Raw genomic sequence first — 17,993 nt, 5'->3', positions numbered from 1 at the left:
TCGAGTAATCACCATCCCCCCTTGAATGAAACTCGTTTGGTCATTATTTATACGTATCATTTTTATTTTTAACAACTCGCACGTTACACGTACAAGATTAATGAGCGCGATTAGTTTATTAACGAAAATTCCCTCGCCGCTATTGGCGTTCCGAGTAATCATCATTGTTCCTGATTTCACCAGGATTCGTCCACGACGGTTCGCGTGTACCGTTACGTTCAATATCGAACAAATTTCGCTGGTAATGAGGTTCCGTCATCTCGACATTGGAATTCAATTATTCAAGTAAGAAACCGTGTGCCATCTCGCGCCGCGTGTGAACACGCGGTGGGGTGCACGTGTTTCACGGCAAATGAGTTCGTGCAGGAACGAGTGGTATAATTTATGAGATGAATATGTGGTTTACAGGGGGGAAGGAAAAAAGGCGTCGAGGAACGTGAGTGTTGATTGGAAGCAAAACGCAAGTAACAGCGACCGGTGGCTCGCGTGGCACGAAAGTGTTGGATAATTTATGCGTGTTCCTGACTTCTTTTAATGCCTTTATCTCGTTTTTCCCTTCGATTAATCGATCAAGCTTCAGCAAACGGTGGTGGCTGCGTGTTTTTTCCGAACGTGTTTCAAAAATTGCTGCACTCGAGTACTCGCAGCGTGTTTTCATACTCCCATAACAGCGTTCGCGTATGATTTATGTCAGTGGTACACTTCTTGTTTAATTTTTTAGACGGAAACGATGAATTACAGATAAAAGTTTAGAGCTGTAACCGACAAATGACTTCACGAATGAATTCTTCTCGCTATCGGCCGACGTAGTACAACTTAAATAGGCTTTAATCCTTGAAAAGTCAAATTAGAGCAGTCATTCAATCAGCTTACTCCCAACGGAGTATACCAGCACGCAACTAACGAAATATAGTTACCGCACACAGACGTATCACAGATATTACAACAATCAGTTACAAGCTTATCTTATGCACGACGCAATTTAATTAACGTAGTCATCTAATTACTCCGTTCATAGAAGAATATATTATTATGACTAATACATACATAGATGAAAAAGATAAGTCATCATCGTCGCATGAAACTTATTTTGCCCGTGAAAAAGTTGAGATCACACCGACAATCTGACCCTGGCGATAACTGAAAATAAGGCAAGGCTGTCGATAAGGTTAGTCATCCAACCAAACAATAAAGCAATGTCCTACCCGCATGAGGGTGCTGTGACCCATATACCTTGACCCACTGTCACAGGTTACAGGTGAGATACAATCCTTTGTCCTACATCATTTTATCTAATTTTCTCGGGACTTTAACTAGACGATTGATAAAAACCAACCGCACAGAGACTCGTGCGCGAGCAACGAGCGGATCGCTCGGAGCCTCATCGTTCTTTCAGTTTCTGACACTCTCCATCCGTGTCGTTCACTGTTAACCCCTAATACAACGAGTAACGGACACGCTCGGTCGTTGGTATAATTATGAATAAACACACAACGAGCAACAAAAATCTGCTACGTCGTACACACCACCGCACGCTGAGAATAAAAAAAAAAACTGTTAATTGATTATATACCGTTGTTTAAATATCGGAGAAAACGCGAATTCGAGGCCATACAAATAGTTGGATGATTTACATGATTAAGTGATCAAACGCGAATAACGATTTTTCTGCAACCACGCGATCAGTCTTCTGGACCAGAGAATTATTGAGGAACGAATATAAATGTCAGAGAAAAGGATTATTAGGACGTTTTATTGGACATTGTTTAAATCACTCGAATTAATACTTATTACTTTAATACATACACGCGCACCTTTTTCCAAGAAGGTCAATGTAGCACTCATTTCACCGATACTATACATCGCATTTATTACATCTCTCGTTACGTCTCTATACTGTAACGTAGACAGTTTCCACCCACGTCGTAAAGACCAGCCACGAGGAGAAGGTAGCAAAAAGCTGACAAAGGGAATCACCCACACACGGTCAGAAGGACGTAACATCCTTACGGCCAAACCGGTATAATCGGACGCGCAGGGTACCAGCGATGGCCAGCATCAAGTCCGCAAAACTCCTAAACAGCGCGTTGTTTGTCCGGGACGGCGAAATTTGCATACAGCCTAAATTTTCACCACGGGTCACACTCGCCAGTCCACTATTCCCGTATAAATAAAGATGCGATGTCCGGCAGCGAAGTGTTGCGTGAAAGTGTACGGCGTCTCGGTGGGAAGTGTGTAGATCGGGCCCGATTGAATCGGTTGCTCCGTTTTATTCGTCGACCGTGCGCCACGGAATTCACAGTATTCGTTTCGTGCGCGGCAAGAAAAGTGCGATCGACGAACTCGATCATGTGCACCAGCACGACACTCTGCGTGATCGCCGTGATCCTAGCGGCGTGCGCCGTTAATTGCGAGGAAGTAAGTAACCGTTAACGGGAGGGCGACGTTTTTCACGCGATCGACACCTACTCGCGCCGGTACCCGTGGGAGGATTCGCGAATTACGGTCGAAGGGTGAAACGACGAGAGCGTAAAGTTCGCCAAGGGTGCCTTTCTTGGTTGTTGCAATTTATGTCACCGTTAGTAGAAAAAAGCGCCAGAAAAGTCTTTCAATATTGTGTCTGTAAAATGCATGAGAATGGTACGTTCATATGAGATGTGAAACTTTGCTCCATATTTGTTTGAAAATAGTAAAGATTGAGCTCTGGTTGTTCTCCTTCTGACCTTATAAAAACGGTGGAAAATCGGTGGGTTCTAAATAGTTTTGAGAACGAGGGTGATATATTGCTAATAAGAAGTTTCGAGTAAATTGAGTTTAAAGTCCTGTCAGCATTCAATAGTATAACATGCCTCCGTAAATTGCATTTTATTTCTTCATTTAGTGACAGAGAAAAGTGGAACAAAGTGTTTTATGGACCATTTCAGTTACTGCAGTAATTGTATATCTTTTTTAATGTTACGTGTAATGCAAAACGGAGCGAGATTACGATCGATTAAAAAATAATCGCGTGACATTGTCCTGAGGTTCTTTTTTAGAAAGTATCACGATTGTCATTTTTGTCTTATGATTCATTGGGGATTTTTGTTCGGCGAGGAACGGATAACCCTGTGGGTTTTTTTTTATTAGCAACAAGGGTGTAAATTAGTTATTTCTAATGGTGTTTGTCCGTTCACTTGAGTAGATTTTCGTGTGGTTAGATTTGAATTTTGATAGTATTGTATTTATAACGTATATTCCTTTCCTGTTTTGCATACGTAATGAGATGTATATTGGGGACACATAACGGCGATTAATGTCAAGATCAATGTTTCGTGTGTCTAAAATCGTACGTGCTCAATGGCTTAAGTTCATACTCAGCTATCGTTGAATATTTATTGATTTTCCTGGAACGTGATTTTGAAGAATCGAATAAAATGTTGCGACACACTGATTTCCTGCTTCATTCCTGCTTAGAAGCAAATGAAAATGACGAAGCTGTCACTGTTGTAAAATATTTCCTTTCGTCCATACGTTTTTATTAGTATCTTTTACTTCAGAACAAACATTTCTAATTGCAGCTGTCGACGAATGGCACAGAAGGTAACGTAAATGTTAGGCAGTCTAATTCAACAGACATAGATGACAAAAATTTTTGGGGTTGGTGGGGTATTATATCAGCAGGTGGGTCCTCAACAACAACAGCTGTACCTCCGAAACCAGTACATTCCGAATCGTGTATGCCCTGCAGTAAGCTAAATTTTATTTTATTTAACAATATATTATAGTTCTGTTGTAGTATTCTCTGAATCTTAAATTATCTGACTCTGAAAAAGAATTTTAATCGACTAATCTCAATCAGTACTTCATTTAATTGACCAAATAGATAGTATATCAATGGATATCATAATTTAAAATCGCAATATATATATATTTTTTTTTTTATTAAGTACATTGAGTAACTCTTGACGTACTGTTCTTTTATAGAGTGCGGTTTAACGAACACAGAAAAACGTATAGTAGGCGGTGTCGAGACCCAAGTTAATCAATATCCATGGATGGCATTAATGATGTACAGAGGGCGATTCTATTGCGGTGGATCTGTCATAAATTCGCATTACGTATTGACTGCCAGTCACTGCGTCGATAGGTGATTTTATCATTCAATTCGTAACTATCCTTCTGATAGATTACCATTTTAATCCCTACTGATAGTATACAAAATTATTAACATCAACAAAATCGTCGCAATACGTGAAATAATGATTCGGCAAAATTATTTGTGTCAAATTTCAATCAATGTTCATTTCCTTAATTTACAACGACATTCGATTTACCGTATAGCGACGTTCAGTCGATTCAGTATTATAAATTGGCATCTCTGTTAAGTAAATCCATTTCACGAATAATTGGAACAGATTCGATCCAAATCTGCTGTCGGTGAGGATATTGGAACACGATCGCAATTCCACCACGGAGGCGGAGACGCAAATGTTTAAAGTCGAGAAAGTGATCAAGCACAGCGGCTATTCGACGCTCAACTACAACAATGACATCGCGCTCGTCAAACTGAAGGACGGCATTCGGTTCGAGGGAAAGATGAGGCCTGTTTGCCTTCCAGAACGAGGTAACGTTCCAAATGCTGCAATAGTCGATAGTAGGATACACCATTCGGCATGACATGAATCGCGGGCTCGCTATTCACAGCGACAGTCGTTTCGCTTGCACGCGCAGTAACGAATTTAATCCATTAATAATTATAAGCTCCGGAAAGAAAGAGGCGGATAAAAACAAAGAAACTCGAAAGTGGAAAAGAAGAAGGTAAAAAGAGAGAGGGACACCAGAAAGTGAGACAGACGAAGCAACGGAAAGAACAAAGAGACAAACTCAAGCTGGTTTCATACTTTTAATATCCGCTGCTTCTTCGTACGAGAATTCTGAAATTCTTTGTAACTTTCTGCCCTTCTGCAATTCTTAAACAATGGAATATTTCTTGTATTAGAAACGGGAAAACTCCTGTTTCAGCGAAAACATTCGCCGGTGTGGACGGAATAGTGACAGGCTGGGGTGCGATAAAAGAATCTGGCCCTATATCGCAGACTTTGCAAGAAGTTACTGTCCCAATTCTTACGAACGCCGAGTGTCGCGCGACGAAATACCCTGCGCGACGGATCACGGACAACATGCTCTGCGCTGGCTACCAAGAGGGTGGCAAGGATTCGTGTCAGGTAATCGCCAACCGGGTTCCATTTCTCTCGTTATTATTATTACACCTTTGTACAATTTGCATCTACACGCGTACATCGAACTGTGCGCACACACGTATACATCACTTAATATTAAGCGACACGGAAGCGTCGTTCACATTTGGAATTTGTTTGTCTCGTCAGGGTGACAGCGGCGGACCTCTACACGTTGTCAGGGATAACACGTACGATATTGTTGGTGAGTTCTGCGCTTTATTGCTCGACGAGGAACGAGATAGTCGTTCGAACGAGTATAAAGCGAGCTCTAAATCCGTTTAGAAGATTATAAGAAATTTAATGAAACCTTGAATAGTACCAGATTTCAATCACAGATATTTTTCTAAAAGGAATTCATAACATAATGTATTGTGTAGAGGTAGTTTAGAAGTAATCTTAATTGAAGAGGAGATCTCATCTTTAAGCTTGTACATGGATACATCTTTAAATTTAATTAAGACTCGCTTTATATCTCGTTCAACGGCTATGTTACGATTACACACGTTTACAATGATACATTTATACAAGCCGCGTTTAATTCGCAGGAGTTGTGTCCTGGGGCGAGGGTTGCGCGAAACCTGGTTACCCTGGTGTCTACAGCAGGGTGAATCGCTACCTGACGTGGATAATGCGTAATACCGAGGACGCCTGTTATTGTTAAGTTAACTCGAGCGACGAACAAGATTCGAGGGTCATGATCGTTCGTCTTTGTCCTGACTCTTGAGTCATACTTAAATCGGACTCCGTTTCGCAGAGAGGAACCGGGCCATAAACATTTCGAATCAGAGATTTCACGATTTTATAAAAAAAGAAAAAAGGACCACCTCGGTCGACAAGGTTCTTTATTTCTGCGATGATCCGTGTACGTTACTCGAACAAGTTGGATCGAGAGCCACGCTAAGATCGATGGTTCTAATTACCTTCGAGTTGAAAATCTACTTTTCTCCTCAGCCTCCGAGCGGATAGGTTCCTTTCCACGCTAGTTAATTAAAAAATGTCATTCGTAACTTTACGAGTATGCGTCGAGGGAAGAGCAGGATCGGTCCTCTTCCTCGTGGAATATTTCTTCTTGTGATTAGGGATTGTTTCGAATTGCCTTGGCCATGAGGAAAGAAAGAAGGACAAGCTCGGCATATTTAACTCTGTTAGTCCCCCGGTTTGCGTATTTATTTATCGACTATATATTTAGATTAAAATACACGCATCCTCGTGACCACCGGGAGCTCGAAAATAGCCCGTCTACGCGGATGCCTCGGGATCCGTTATCCTATGTCGATGCAGACGTTGCAACAATTGTTAGTTAAGGCACGTATCGTGGCGTCCGACTCGTAACGTTCGCCGTACGAGGAAGAAAGTCGTCCGGACTTTCTCTGTTTCTTTCGACGTGGAATTTCGGTGAAAACTCACGTACCTAGTGCGCGGCACTCGAGCGGAGCTTTGATTTGTCGTGACGCGGAGAAATCAAACGCCTGGCTCGCGTCGTTCCAGCGGCTGTCGCGCGGAGAAATGTCGACTAACGCTTTCGATTCAAACTGGATTAAGTCTTTCATGGAGATTTTGTTACCGCGCCTCTCTCTTGGTAAATCAATTGCAATTGTTATCGCATCGTTATTTATTGCTCCGAGAAGTTGCCATTTACTTTGTGGATGGGCTAACGTCCGTCGAAAGTGCTTCGTGATACTCATTTCTTTGTAATTTAATGTTAATACTACCTTTCAATATTACTCGCCTTATTTGTATTTCCACCGTTTTATTACTTCCTCCCGTTCGATTCGCGTGATTTAAATAACCGTGGAGATGAATTTGGGAATAGGACCGTTGTACGAGCGGAGGAAATAAAATGAAAAGGAAAATGTTATTGGAAAAAGGATTTGGGAAGCAATTGGAACAGCTCAGCCAAGTTTTTCTGCTAAGCTAACAAGATACAGCGCAACAACGAAGGGAAGTAAATAAGAAAGGAAGAACGGCGGGGAAAATGAAGAAACAGGAAGAGTTCTTTTTAACCACGTCGTCTTAAGCGTGGTTTAGCTCCTCGAGGTAACGTTTCGCGGTAACTATTTCTTGTCAATCGATTCGTGTGATCGTGCTCGACATCTACGATTGCTGTTTCGAAATAACTCATAAGAGTCTGCACATAGAATACTTAACAGAAAGATAAGTAACTGCTATAATATGTTACAAAATTAAGCTGCGTTTAGACGATACCACTTGTCGTGTAACAAAAAACGTACGAAGCTGTGCCACAATTACTGAAACGTGACGTATAACGAGGATAGCGTACAGCAGCATTGTCTAAACGTAGCTCGCGATGATATGTCTACATGTTTTCGACCAGTGATACATTTAACGCTCTACAATTGGACGACGGTACAGCGATTCTGACGATTCGTAACACCGAAACGGAAAAACAGAACGATTCAAACGTCGAACAGCGAAGTACAGCGATTGGTAAAATTCGAATGTTTCGGCGCGCCACTTTGTCGCGTGTTAAATATCTGTGACTAGAAGTCCTTCCGGTTTAATGGCTTCCTCCGTTGTTGGGTTAACATCGGTGACTACGTTGTCGTGGAGCCAATAGGTTTCCATGTTACCCTTCCCCTGTACAAAACAGTAAGCCACCGAGTTATGCGATGCGGTGGCCGGGAATCTCTGAATTAAAGTTTTTTCTCATACGAACCTTGACCCAAACTAATCCGCGCGATTCGACGTGGTAACGATCCTGTGGTAACAGCGCTTTAGTGTCCGACGAAATGTGCACCTTTCCTGGCTGTATTACAAAAGTGTCGGGAGTGAAATGCCTTGGTTGCACTCAATTGGTGCTCAAGTATAATTGAGAAAGTGATAGCCGACCTTTTTCTTACCGTTTTTAAGTTATCGAATTTATTAGAACGTTGCGCGTATTCGTGAGTCAATGATATGGGGTACGCGTATGTGGTTCGTTCGATTTTCTTCAATTTTCACTCTGTGCCCGTTTTTCAACGTCTTTAAATCTATACAGTGAAACTTAGGAATAAGTAGACTTACCTGACTAGTTGTCTGCATTCTGGAAGCAGTATTTACCGTGTCACCGAAGAAGCAATATCTAGGTACTTTGATGCCAACGACACCTGCGACAGCTGGTCCAGAATGGATGCCTAAGAAAGTAGAACACATTTGTACACAATTTTCCTCGTTCTCGCTCGATCGTCCAGAAATATTAAACGGAATTGAATTTTTCAAAGCTTGTACTTTAAATAGCACTTTGGTTACTCTTACTTAGATCTTAGGAGGGTAAGAGACAAGAAACGAAGAATATTGAAAATAAATCGCGTACTAAGTTACCTATACGGATTCGTATGTCAAGACCAGAGGGTAATTTAAGGGATCGAACATGTTTGAGTAACTGTAACGCAACGTCTGCGATATATTGCGCATGATTCTCCGTTTTATCAGGCGCTCCGCTCGCCGCCATGTAAACTCGGCCAACTGTTTCTACCTGTTGAAAATCGTAAATTTGAAATACCGCGCTACGTTAAAGCGGCAGCGGAAGCATGCTAACATTGTTTTCCCGTTTGCTTTTACCTCTTACAATATCGTAACAACGTGTTTTACTTTCATGCGTGAAACTTACTTTGTACACCTTGTATTCGTCCATCAGTGAGTCGAAACAGGAGAAGACAGCGTTCATCGACGAAACGACGTCCATTGCACCCTCGATCGTCGAGTAGTCGAAGTCGTAAAGTTCGCAGAACAACACGGATATGGATTCAAACGACTGCGAATAAATGTAAAACAGTATTCAATCACTGTCGCCTATTAAAAATTGAGACTTCCAATTGTCAGGTCAAGCAATTTCGAATTCTTTTCAAACAGAATGAAAACTGTTTCTAGGTTTATTCAAAATGTTGCGTTGCGTACAAAATTTAAAAATAATAAAGGACTTTGCGTTCAAGATTCAACGCTTTAAGGATTCACGCGATGAAGCGGAAAGAATGGGTCTGATATGGCTGATGAGAATCGGAAGTACCTCGCAAGTACTCAAAGGACTCGCGCCAGCGCGTAATCGATCTGCAACCGTCTGAGGTATCATGGAATATAGAAGCTCGTCGCTTTTGTTCTTCCAGCGATCCAGCAACGCGTAGCTGTTCTCTAATTCGGTCGATCTCTGCTCAGCCCTCTCGAACATCATCTCTAATCTGACGAGGCACGACCGGAAACACGTAGGGTTACACGTTGATGCCAATGCGCTCGATGGTAGCGAGTGAAACAATAGCTCAGTCAATATTACCCGTAATTAAAAAAATAATATTGTACCTTCCACAATGTTGCCAACCGGCGAGCACTAATTCACGACTCAAACCGTGAGGATTTAGGTCGTTCAGGTACAGACCCATGTTAAGTAATTCGTCTAAACTGTTGATTCTAGAAACGAGCACCCTCCATTAGAGCTATTCATTTAGTATTTCGATATCATAACAGAGAGTCGAAAATACCTGTTGTATCGCTTAAGTACTCAATATTTCTCTTGTTATTCGAACTATTTTAGGGAGACTGAAATCGCGTATTCGCGAACGATACAATAAATATTTCGAATGGCGTGCATAGAAATACCGCGTATCGCGAACTCACAAGGGACTGCATAGGAAAATGATCGCTTTGATGTCGTCGATGTATCTCATCTGACCTTTCAACAATATGCTCCTAGCTCCCTGACTACCCCGTCTGTCCAATCCAGAGCTCGTGCTCGCGGTATTGTCCAAGTTCGACGAAGCATCATTGTCGCTTAATCTGATCAGCTCTAGCTCGAACATTACGGAATGCATGTACATCACCTGTGTGTATACATGCAGCTCGTTACTTGATATAACACTTTAATCCTGGTACCATTTGTATGCAGTCCAAGATAGGAGAGATATTGTACGGTTAATAACGAGAGTCTCGTCAGAATGTCGAAAATTTGTACAGACGTAAGAAAAATGTGGAAACAAGTAGCAGTGTGAATCATCACTGTCGACATCAATGTAATGTAATATATTATATGTAGTTAGGAGAAATTTCTGGCTACTCCTCGGAAGCTATGAACGCGAGACTTTCTCGTTTATTTGCCATAAAATGGACCCTTACGTTCCCCCACGTGAACGATATCCCCTTAGGCCTGCGAAGTTTAAAGACTTCCGTGATGTGCTTGTTCAGGATGGACGAGCTGCCGCACGACGCTTGCAGCAATTTGTCGCCAGTCCCTAATATTCGCATCTCCTTGTTTATTACTATCCCAAACGGGAAAAGGCGCAAAAGGAACGAGATCGACACCGGTGCTAATTCGCGGCCGAGTGGCGTTTTCATTCTATTCGTTTTTACCACCTAAGAACGTGAATTTCGATAATTATGCATGATTAATCAGGCTTGGAAAGTTCTTGAGTGTCTCTTAAATTATCGTAGACAGTGGTTCGATCGATTACTTAACTTTACTCAGTAGTTACTTACGTATTCGCGATTGTCAAAATCAATTCTGAACTTAACCATCACGCTTCTGGACCCAGGAATATTGTTCGAACTTCCTAGTACTCTTATATTCAAATCTGTCTCGTAAAGCTCTTTCGCTATTTGAAACAACTGGCCTAAAATAGTTTGAAAGTCAATTTCAGAGAAATGTTTTTTATCAGTTTCGTTTAGTTCTCGCGAAAGTTACGAATGGAGTCGAACGCGAAGATATACGTATTCATTAGGAATGAAATATCTTACCCATAAGGTAATGCGTGAAACCTTGCCTAGTGCTCCGATAGACTAGTACTACACCCTGTGGATCGACGTGAGTAGTGTACATCGAAGGGCTTTTCATTTTTGGGTAGGTGAATCTCATCTGCATGTGAATATTGTCGACGCTTTGCAAAAAGTCGCAAAAATAGCGACCAGTGGCTTTTATCATGCAGGCATATCTATTACAAAGACAATGATTACTGGGGAATTTCAATTCAGAAATATTCCAATTTTTCTCCCCGGTATATTTTTCTCCCCGGGCTATTCCGATTAATGAAAACGGATCTGTCGTGAAACGAGGTCATCTACATAAATTGGCAAAGAATGTTTTCACAGGCGATTCATATTGAAATAAAAATTCTACCGCTATATTCCATTTTTTCCAGAAATTTTCAATAATCTTTTTACAGCACCGAGCTAAAAAATAATCTCGCAAAATTCAAACAACAAATTTAATAAAAGGTGAAAATAATTTTTGTGAAAAAGCAAAATTCTATCTCATGTTTCGAAACGTTTGTTAGTCACGACCTTCTGGTATTTCGAATTTATTTTCGACGTAAAGCACCCGCAGCATTTTACGACCTGATAATCATCCCCTTTGGGAGACTGCGATCTGATAACTAAGTGATTCTTATCGTACAAACTATACTAACGATAAATTTGTAGTAATAATAATTTGGCGTGTAATTTGTGACACGTGCATGGACGTTTTAAGGGGAGAATATAATTTTCGTTTGTCTGAAACGAGGGTTGTTAATGAGATCGGGCGGAGTTCCGACTCGAGCGCAATAAAACATTCACTGTAGATTTTAATGGGACTATAATCGTCCCCGAAGGTAATAATTAATTTCTACATCACGCAATTTTCGATGTATAACGGTAAGTGAAGCGTTTAATTAGCGAGAAGCTAAATCCAATATCGTAGCACGAACTCGATCCAATCGTGCGATCATAAATGAACATTTCAACTTTGTTCATATTTAAAAGGCACGGCTAATTAATTTAAACTCTACAATTTTGCGAGAGAAATTGATCGTTCCCCTCGACATTTTTTCCTTGCAAATTACATTTCCTCTCATTTCAGACAGCGAATAATTCAGGACGCATTATTCACTGTAACGTCCGTGCAGTAATTCAGCCACAATAAAATTTATAATCGTGCTTATATACATTTTAACTGGCACGTGCGCAAACTAGAGGTCTATAGAGACTAAAGATTTGCTAATCACCAATTGTGAAAGCAACAGAGCTCTGCGTTTACTATGTTTCCTGCTAACAATTAGTTAAACACCCTTCACGTTGAATATCGTAAATTCACTCACCCTAAGTTGCTGAAAAATCTAACGAAACATTTCCCAAAGAATTGCATTACATCCTCGACGGATTGGTCGGCGAGCTCAGCCAATGCAGCCGCTAAATTGGTCATAAGCTCGTCAGGATACGTTTGTCGCGTGTTGAACACCATGTGTTTGCAGTCAGCTTTTTCCAGAAGCCGAAGCCACACATCCTCGCCGTACTCTAACTGCAACAGGAACATCTGTTTATTTTCTATCCAAGCGTACTGTATTATATTTTTAACGAACTGATGTAAAGAGATCAAATTTTGTTCTTTATTTCGTAGGAATCCTAGCGCATTCTATGTGCAGGTGTTGATAGCTTTATCACTCGCATTGTTTGCAATGAGGTTTCCTTTGGGAAAGATTCTCAGCTTCCATTAATATTCTTTATTCACGCAGATCTTCTCGCTGCTCAGCCATTGATTTCCGATATACATAAAAGTAGCTTAGAAACAGTGCGAAGAGATATAAAAGGACGGAGCGTGTAGTCATTTCGATTACGCTCCAGGGAATATTTCTTTCCCTTCATATTTCCTATTGTTCTTTCGTCACAGAAAGTAAAGAATGTGCCTACCATTGTACAGCTTGTGGTGTGATTCAGAGACGATGAGTGTGAACTGAGTTCGCATTTGTTTCAAAACTTGACGTTTCTCAAAAATAGCAATTACTTCGATCGTGGCATAAATTTCGTGATAGAGCATGCGATGAACTTTGAGGTCAGTAGTTTTGGAAATCGAACACTTGTCAATCGATTGACACGTGACGTATATCTTTATATTTCAGAACTTTGAGATTACAGAGCATAAGCTAGGAATCTATGCTACTCATAGGAATCATTAATAGGCCTCTTAATTTCGTATTTTTACATATTGATCTTAAGCTGATTACTAGGTTATACTGTCATACTTAAAACCAGGTAGCGTATTAGTGAGTGTACAGAAAGCTATTAATTCCACATATTCACGAGAAATTGATTCGCGTAATCAAGCCAATTTCTAGTCCCCTGTAGGATAATCAATGTTTCTTCCGGCGTAACGACTCTGGTCACGAAAATGAAGACGATCCCCACATTAATTAAACCTCGCGATGTTCAATATGCCATACGAACACGCACTCCAGGGGGATCAGTCTCTGTTAAATACTGGTGATTTGTGTTTGATGTGTTTTATCTGTAACCAAGAAGTAAGAATTCCTCGATTCATATAATAATTATTCGTATACTTGTTTAAACGAAAGATTTCGTAATAATTTTATATACCAAAGTACAATGTAAAGAAGCGCAAGTCATTTTATGATTGAAATTACATGGTGTGAAATTCTTTTATATGAAATTCTCAGGCTCGTGTAAGATGCATTATTTTTATGAACAGGTCTTTAAACTTGCATGGTCGTTGACTATTATAATATATTCGCAGTCATTTATACCGCAACTTTATGGAAGAAATTGCCATAGCATCTTTGAAAGACTGCAAATATACGTATACTCGTCATTAAGGTAATTGCCTCGCCTTCTAAATTCTCATTTCAAAGATTCTCGTGATTTTAATTAAACGCTCGAATAAAGTATACGATCAGTCTGGTACATCCGACTTAAGTAACTAACTAAGAGAGCCGCTACCAGCGTTACTATTTGCATGCTAATGAATACGCCGCAGCTTTTCCGCTTATGCAGAATGTGTTCGTTACTATTTACTTCACCGTTGCAGAAATTTCGAACGAGGCGTTATCATGTCGATATTTTATTAAACCGCGCAACACAGTGGTCGGACACGAAACGCTTCATAACACAGAAACGATGCGTTAGAAAAAGAATTAAGCGTCCTTAAGTGACGGGAAGAACGATGCTATTTTTAAATCCCCGTACAATTAAGGTGTCGTGCCGAAAGGAAGTCTGGGTACATCCATATCGAGGTATGTACCTCGTTTATTGCGTACCTTCGGACCATTTCCTTCAACCGCTACGTGACTCTATTCGCAACGACCGATTATTTTCGGACGATACTCTAAATCAGCAACTTACACGCAGCTTGATAAACCCGTCGATACGCGCTTAGCTTCATCTCGTTCCTTATTGACGAAGCCACGCTCCTATCAGCGAAATCAAGTTACTTGGCTTCGATTTTGCGTTTACATCAATCGAGAAACTTCATTTGTCGATGAATGAAATCAATTAACCCGACTTCAGGTAATGAATATATACAGTGGACGCTTTGACGTTCGTTATAGTTAGAACCACGCTCTTTAGACATAGCATGAACTCGTGTCAGTATTTTTTAAGTTCATTGCGTATAGCACAATTTAATACTGTCAAGTTAAATAGTAGTTGAAGAAATGTATTCAATCAATGGAGCAACTGGGTTAGCATTGATAAAATTGTTTCGAGTTGCCCAAGTTCAAGCAGCTTGGCGTCGAGTAACTTGATTGATGAGAACGAGCCCAGAAATTCGGAGCTTGTTTCAATTTAAGTAAATAACAGGTTCCCTTGGGGAGGAAAGATAGACAGAGAGAGAGAGAGAGACAGAGAGAGAGGGTGATTTAAATTTAAGTGACTCAACTAATCTGTATGACGATTTACGTTCCCAAATGCAGAAGCCATGGTATGACGTTCATTACGAAGAAGCAATTTTCCTGGACAGTATGGTCTTATGACGCCGCGACAGTTGCCACGGATGCATAGATAGATAAAATGCACGGCGGATTCGGAATATTTATTAGGATCGTCGATAATTAAACAGGCGAGATATTTTTGAGCACGGTTAATAACGGATGCGACTTCTTCGCGCTGAGAGAAGGAAGATATATTGGAGAAAGCTGTCGCCTTGCGCGTCGGATCATGTTTGCTTACAGTTTCCACTCGTAAAATAATTATTACGTTCGTTCGAGGTATAATTAATTGTATTAATCCGTTGAAAGTTGCTGGCACACAAAATGTACGCGAGCAGCGTACATGGTAAATGATCTCGAGAACTAGAAATGGGAAACGAGTGTTTCAAACGGGTAAAAATAAAGATTTTCAGACTTTCGCTATTACTTTTTCCCTGAACGTGTTTCACGTTTCAAGCGATAGATGCGTGACAAAAGTTTGAGGAAATTTACTTCAATTTATGTATAATCGATACGATATCTGTGGCTCGCGTTAACACGGAACTGCCGAATCTGCAATAATCGACGGATGATTTGTTCTCCGCCAGTTGAAGTAAATTTTGCTTCCTCTTCCTTTTGACATCTACTACCGATCGGTGTATACTGTAAACGCTTTTGAATACTAATGCTTCCACTCGTGATAGCAAACATTTAACATGATATATCTAGGAAAAAAACATGGATTGTAATAAAACAAGGCTCGTTAAATTATACGAAGCAATCGTATACTACTGTGTAGTACTATCGTTCGAAAAAACAGCTCACAGGATCACCCTATATTTCTCCGTCCCCTGTTTCTGTATCGTCTCTCACCGTGGGATAACTGGATCATTTCGGATCAAGGAATGGACTGTCTATCGTATCGATTTTCCTCGACGTTTCAATCCTGTAATAACGCGTCTATGTATCCTGCACATTTGAATAAATACACTTATCCCTCGATTTACGCGGCACTTTCCGCACACGATCTCGAATGATCCCATTTCGAGGAATCAGAAAATGATCTTCCCCGCGATTTCATCAAAGTTATTAAAAGTATCGCTCGCGCTTGAATACTCCTAGAGAAAACAAGGATAATAACTTGAAATCAAGGTTAAAATGAAACGCAGATGTCTGTTTCGGAGTGGAATACCAACTACGAAAGAATTTTCTAAAAATATATGAAACGGACATTTTTACAACGCACACGATCTTCGCCGCGCGCGACATATATTGTTTCAGTCCAGTCCGACTCTCCAGTTAAGACCTGGGACCACTGTTATTCTATCACAAAAGCCAAATACTTCGCGTATATTCAGGATCGAGTGTTCGTCTAGAAGCTAACGAGAAAGCGCAGCAACAGGGCAGAATATTAGAGGCGGTACAGTACAGACAGGAACTGGGAACGGAAAGAAACAGGAGCACCAAGTTCTGGTCAACGTAAAAACCGTATCGCTGACACAACGGTCGTCCCTGTTTCTCTCGTTCCCTTTCTTTTTCGTCTACCGACCTGCACGAAGTGCTGGGCACTCTCCAACAGCATGCCGTACATTGTTCCGGCTGTTTCCGCGGGATTACTTCACCAAGCGACGTGCGCATTCATAAAGACGCGGAGGAGGCTCCGTGCACAGAATCGGGGAAACGATCGTTCGCGATCTCGCTGGCGTTCGAACGCGGTACGCGTATCGGCATCGTGTCCCGCGGTGAACGCGTCGCAACGGTCCGTCGACGCGGTCAAGTGTTTCGCGCCATCGCCACGTCGGGTGTCATTTTCGGGTACCGCGTGAACAGAGCCGTGAACAGAGCCGTGAACAGAGAGAGAGAAAGACTGGTCCGGCTCGACGGCGCGCCGAACTTTGAGTTTCGCTCTGTGCCCGCGGGGGTTACTCGCGAGCTGGGAAGGGTGGTTGATATCCACGCGGACTGCGTGCGCACGGTTTCCACCTCGGTTCCGGTGGAGCTCCTTTCAACACTTCGTCCACGAACGCACACCGTCGACTTTTCTGCTCGCGCCTTCCGTCCTCTGGTGTGCACACTTCCGTATACGCAGGGTGAGGCGCCTAAACGTGAGGTTCGAAACATCCTCGTCACTCTTAGCGATACGAGAAACCGCGGGACGGTGAAAGTACTCGGTTCAAAGGGCGTCTCTGCGGTTTAAAACAGTGGAAACACGTATGCATCCGTTGGGCAGATGAAATCTCGCGATGACAAGTAAGAAGGTGGGAGGGTGAAGTGACGAAGTGATTACTTCGCGCGATATTTTACTTGAAAGTAGTGGATACTCGGACACTTTTACGTTCCGTGGAACGTTTCGAACAATTGATACGCGCACGTGATTGTACCTTACATTTCAGATGAAATATCGCATCGATCGATCATTTCTCGATCACTTCGTCCCATTAGCCTCTTACACGATAAGACGATCTGTGCGATGAAATGTATAGGTTTCTTGTTAAAAAATTCAGCGACCCAATCTCGGAAGAGAAATCTTCTCGAACACGGTGTTTGTCTCTTTGAACGTAATACTTTCGTTTCCGCGCGTTATCCGGTATCGTTAAAACGAATGGAGATATTTTAACCTTTGGTGACTCACCCTGTATATTTGTACAGACGCGCGACAGTCTCTAGGTCGGCCCGAAGACTGATTTGTCCGGCACTAGCCGTTTCCTGCAGCGTGCACATCTCCGTGTATCCTCGTAGCCTTCGTATCGCAGACGAAATTGTCCGTCGATAAAAATGCTGTGGTGTGCACTTAGGTTTACTAGCGTTGATCCGCGCGCATCCATTGGGGAACACAGCTCCTTTCCCGCGGCAACTTTTATGGAGTGCGACGAAGGCTACCGCGCGTCGATCTAATCCATTCTTCGGGAGGTGTTCCGCGGGACGCGGCTTTTCAGCTTCGATCCTTTTAAGTTCACGCGCAACGGTTGCCTCACTCGGTTGAGTTTGAATTGTGTTTGAAAGAGGAGAACTCTTTAACCGGTTGATACGAGGCATGCTCCAGAAGTTTGTCCCCAAACGCTTTTGTGCTTACGCGAACGTAATTTTGCGCGAGCGTAGCATTAGTCCGGAATTAAAA

The 17,993-nt window shown here is 41.7% G+C and overlaps 2 protein-coding genes across 3 annotated transcripts; one reads left to right on the top strand and one right to left on the bottom strand.

The window, feature by feature from the left end:
- Positions 1–3,628: 3,628 nt before the first annotated feature.
- On the top strand, positions 3,629–6,309 carry LOC143433290 (trypsin-1). The gene is made up of 6 exons (XM_076910586.1): positions 3,629–3,726; positions 3,964–4,126; positions 4,395–4,603; positions 5,002–5,204; positions 5,367–5,421; positions 5,765–6,309. The coding sequence occupies exons 1-6, from the start codon at positions 3,717–3,719 to the stop codon at positions 5,878–5,880; spliced, it is 756 nt and encodes a 251-aa protein (XP_076766701.1). The 5' UTR covers positions 3,629–3,716; the 3' UTR covers positions 5,881–6,309.
- Positions 6,310–7,601: 1,292 nt separating this feature from the next.
- LOC143433167 (soluble guanylate cyclase 89Da) lies at positions 7,602–17,687 on the bottom strand. Of its 2 annotated transcripts, none has more exons than XM_076910341.1 (13): positions 17,508–17,687; positions 12,278–12,477; positions 10,941–11,134; positions 10,683–10,816; positions 10,323–10,559; positions 9,828–10,030; positions 9,513–9,620; positions 9,226–9,394; positions 8,830–8,973; positions 8,541–8,694; positions 8,244–8,353; positions 7,897–7,986; positions 7,602–7,817 (listed from the first exon to the last, which is right to left on the bottom strand). In XM_076910341.1, exons 2-13 carry the CDS (start codon positions 12,418–12,420, stop codon positions 7,707–7,709), a joined length of 1,797 nt encoding a protein of 598 aa, XP_076766456.1. In that variant the 5' UTR covers positions 12,421–12,477; positions 17,508–17,687; the 3' UTR covers positions 7,602–7,706. The 2 variants fall into 2 exon arrangements, with proteins under 2 accessions (XP_076766456.1, XP_076766447.1); XM_076910332.1 differs by lacking the exon at positions 17,508–17,687 and adding an exon at positions 16,425–16,577.
- Positions 17,688–17,993: the final 306 nt, after the last annotated feature.

This window comes from Xylocopa sonorina, chromosome 1, assembly GCF_050948175.1.
Source record: "Xylocopa sonorina isolate GNS202 chromosome 1, iyXylSono1_principal, whole genome shotgun sequence".
In the NCBI taxonomy this organism is placed as follows: domain Eukaryota; kingdom Metazoa; phylum Arthropoda; class Insecta; order Hymenoptera; family Apidae; genus Xylocopa; species Xylocopa sonorina.
The sequence above is the reverse complement of the archived record's forward strand: the minus strand, read 5'-3'. Positions and strand labels throughout refer to the sequence as shown.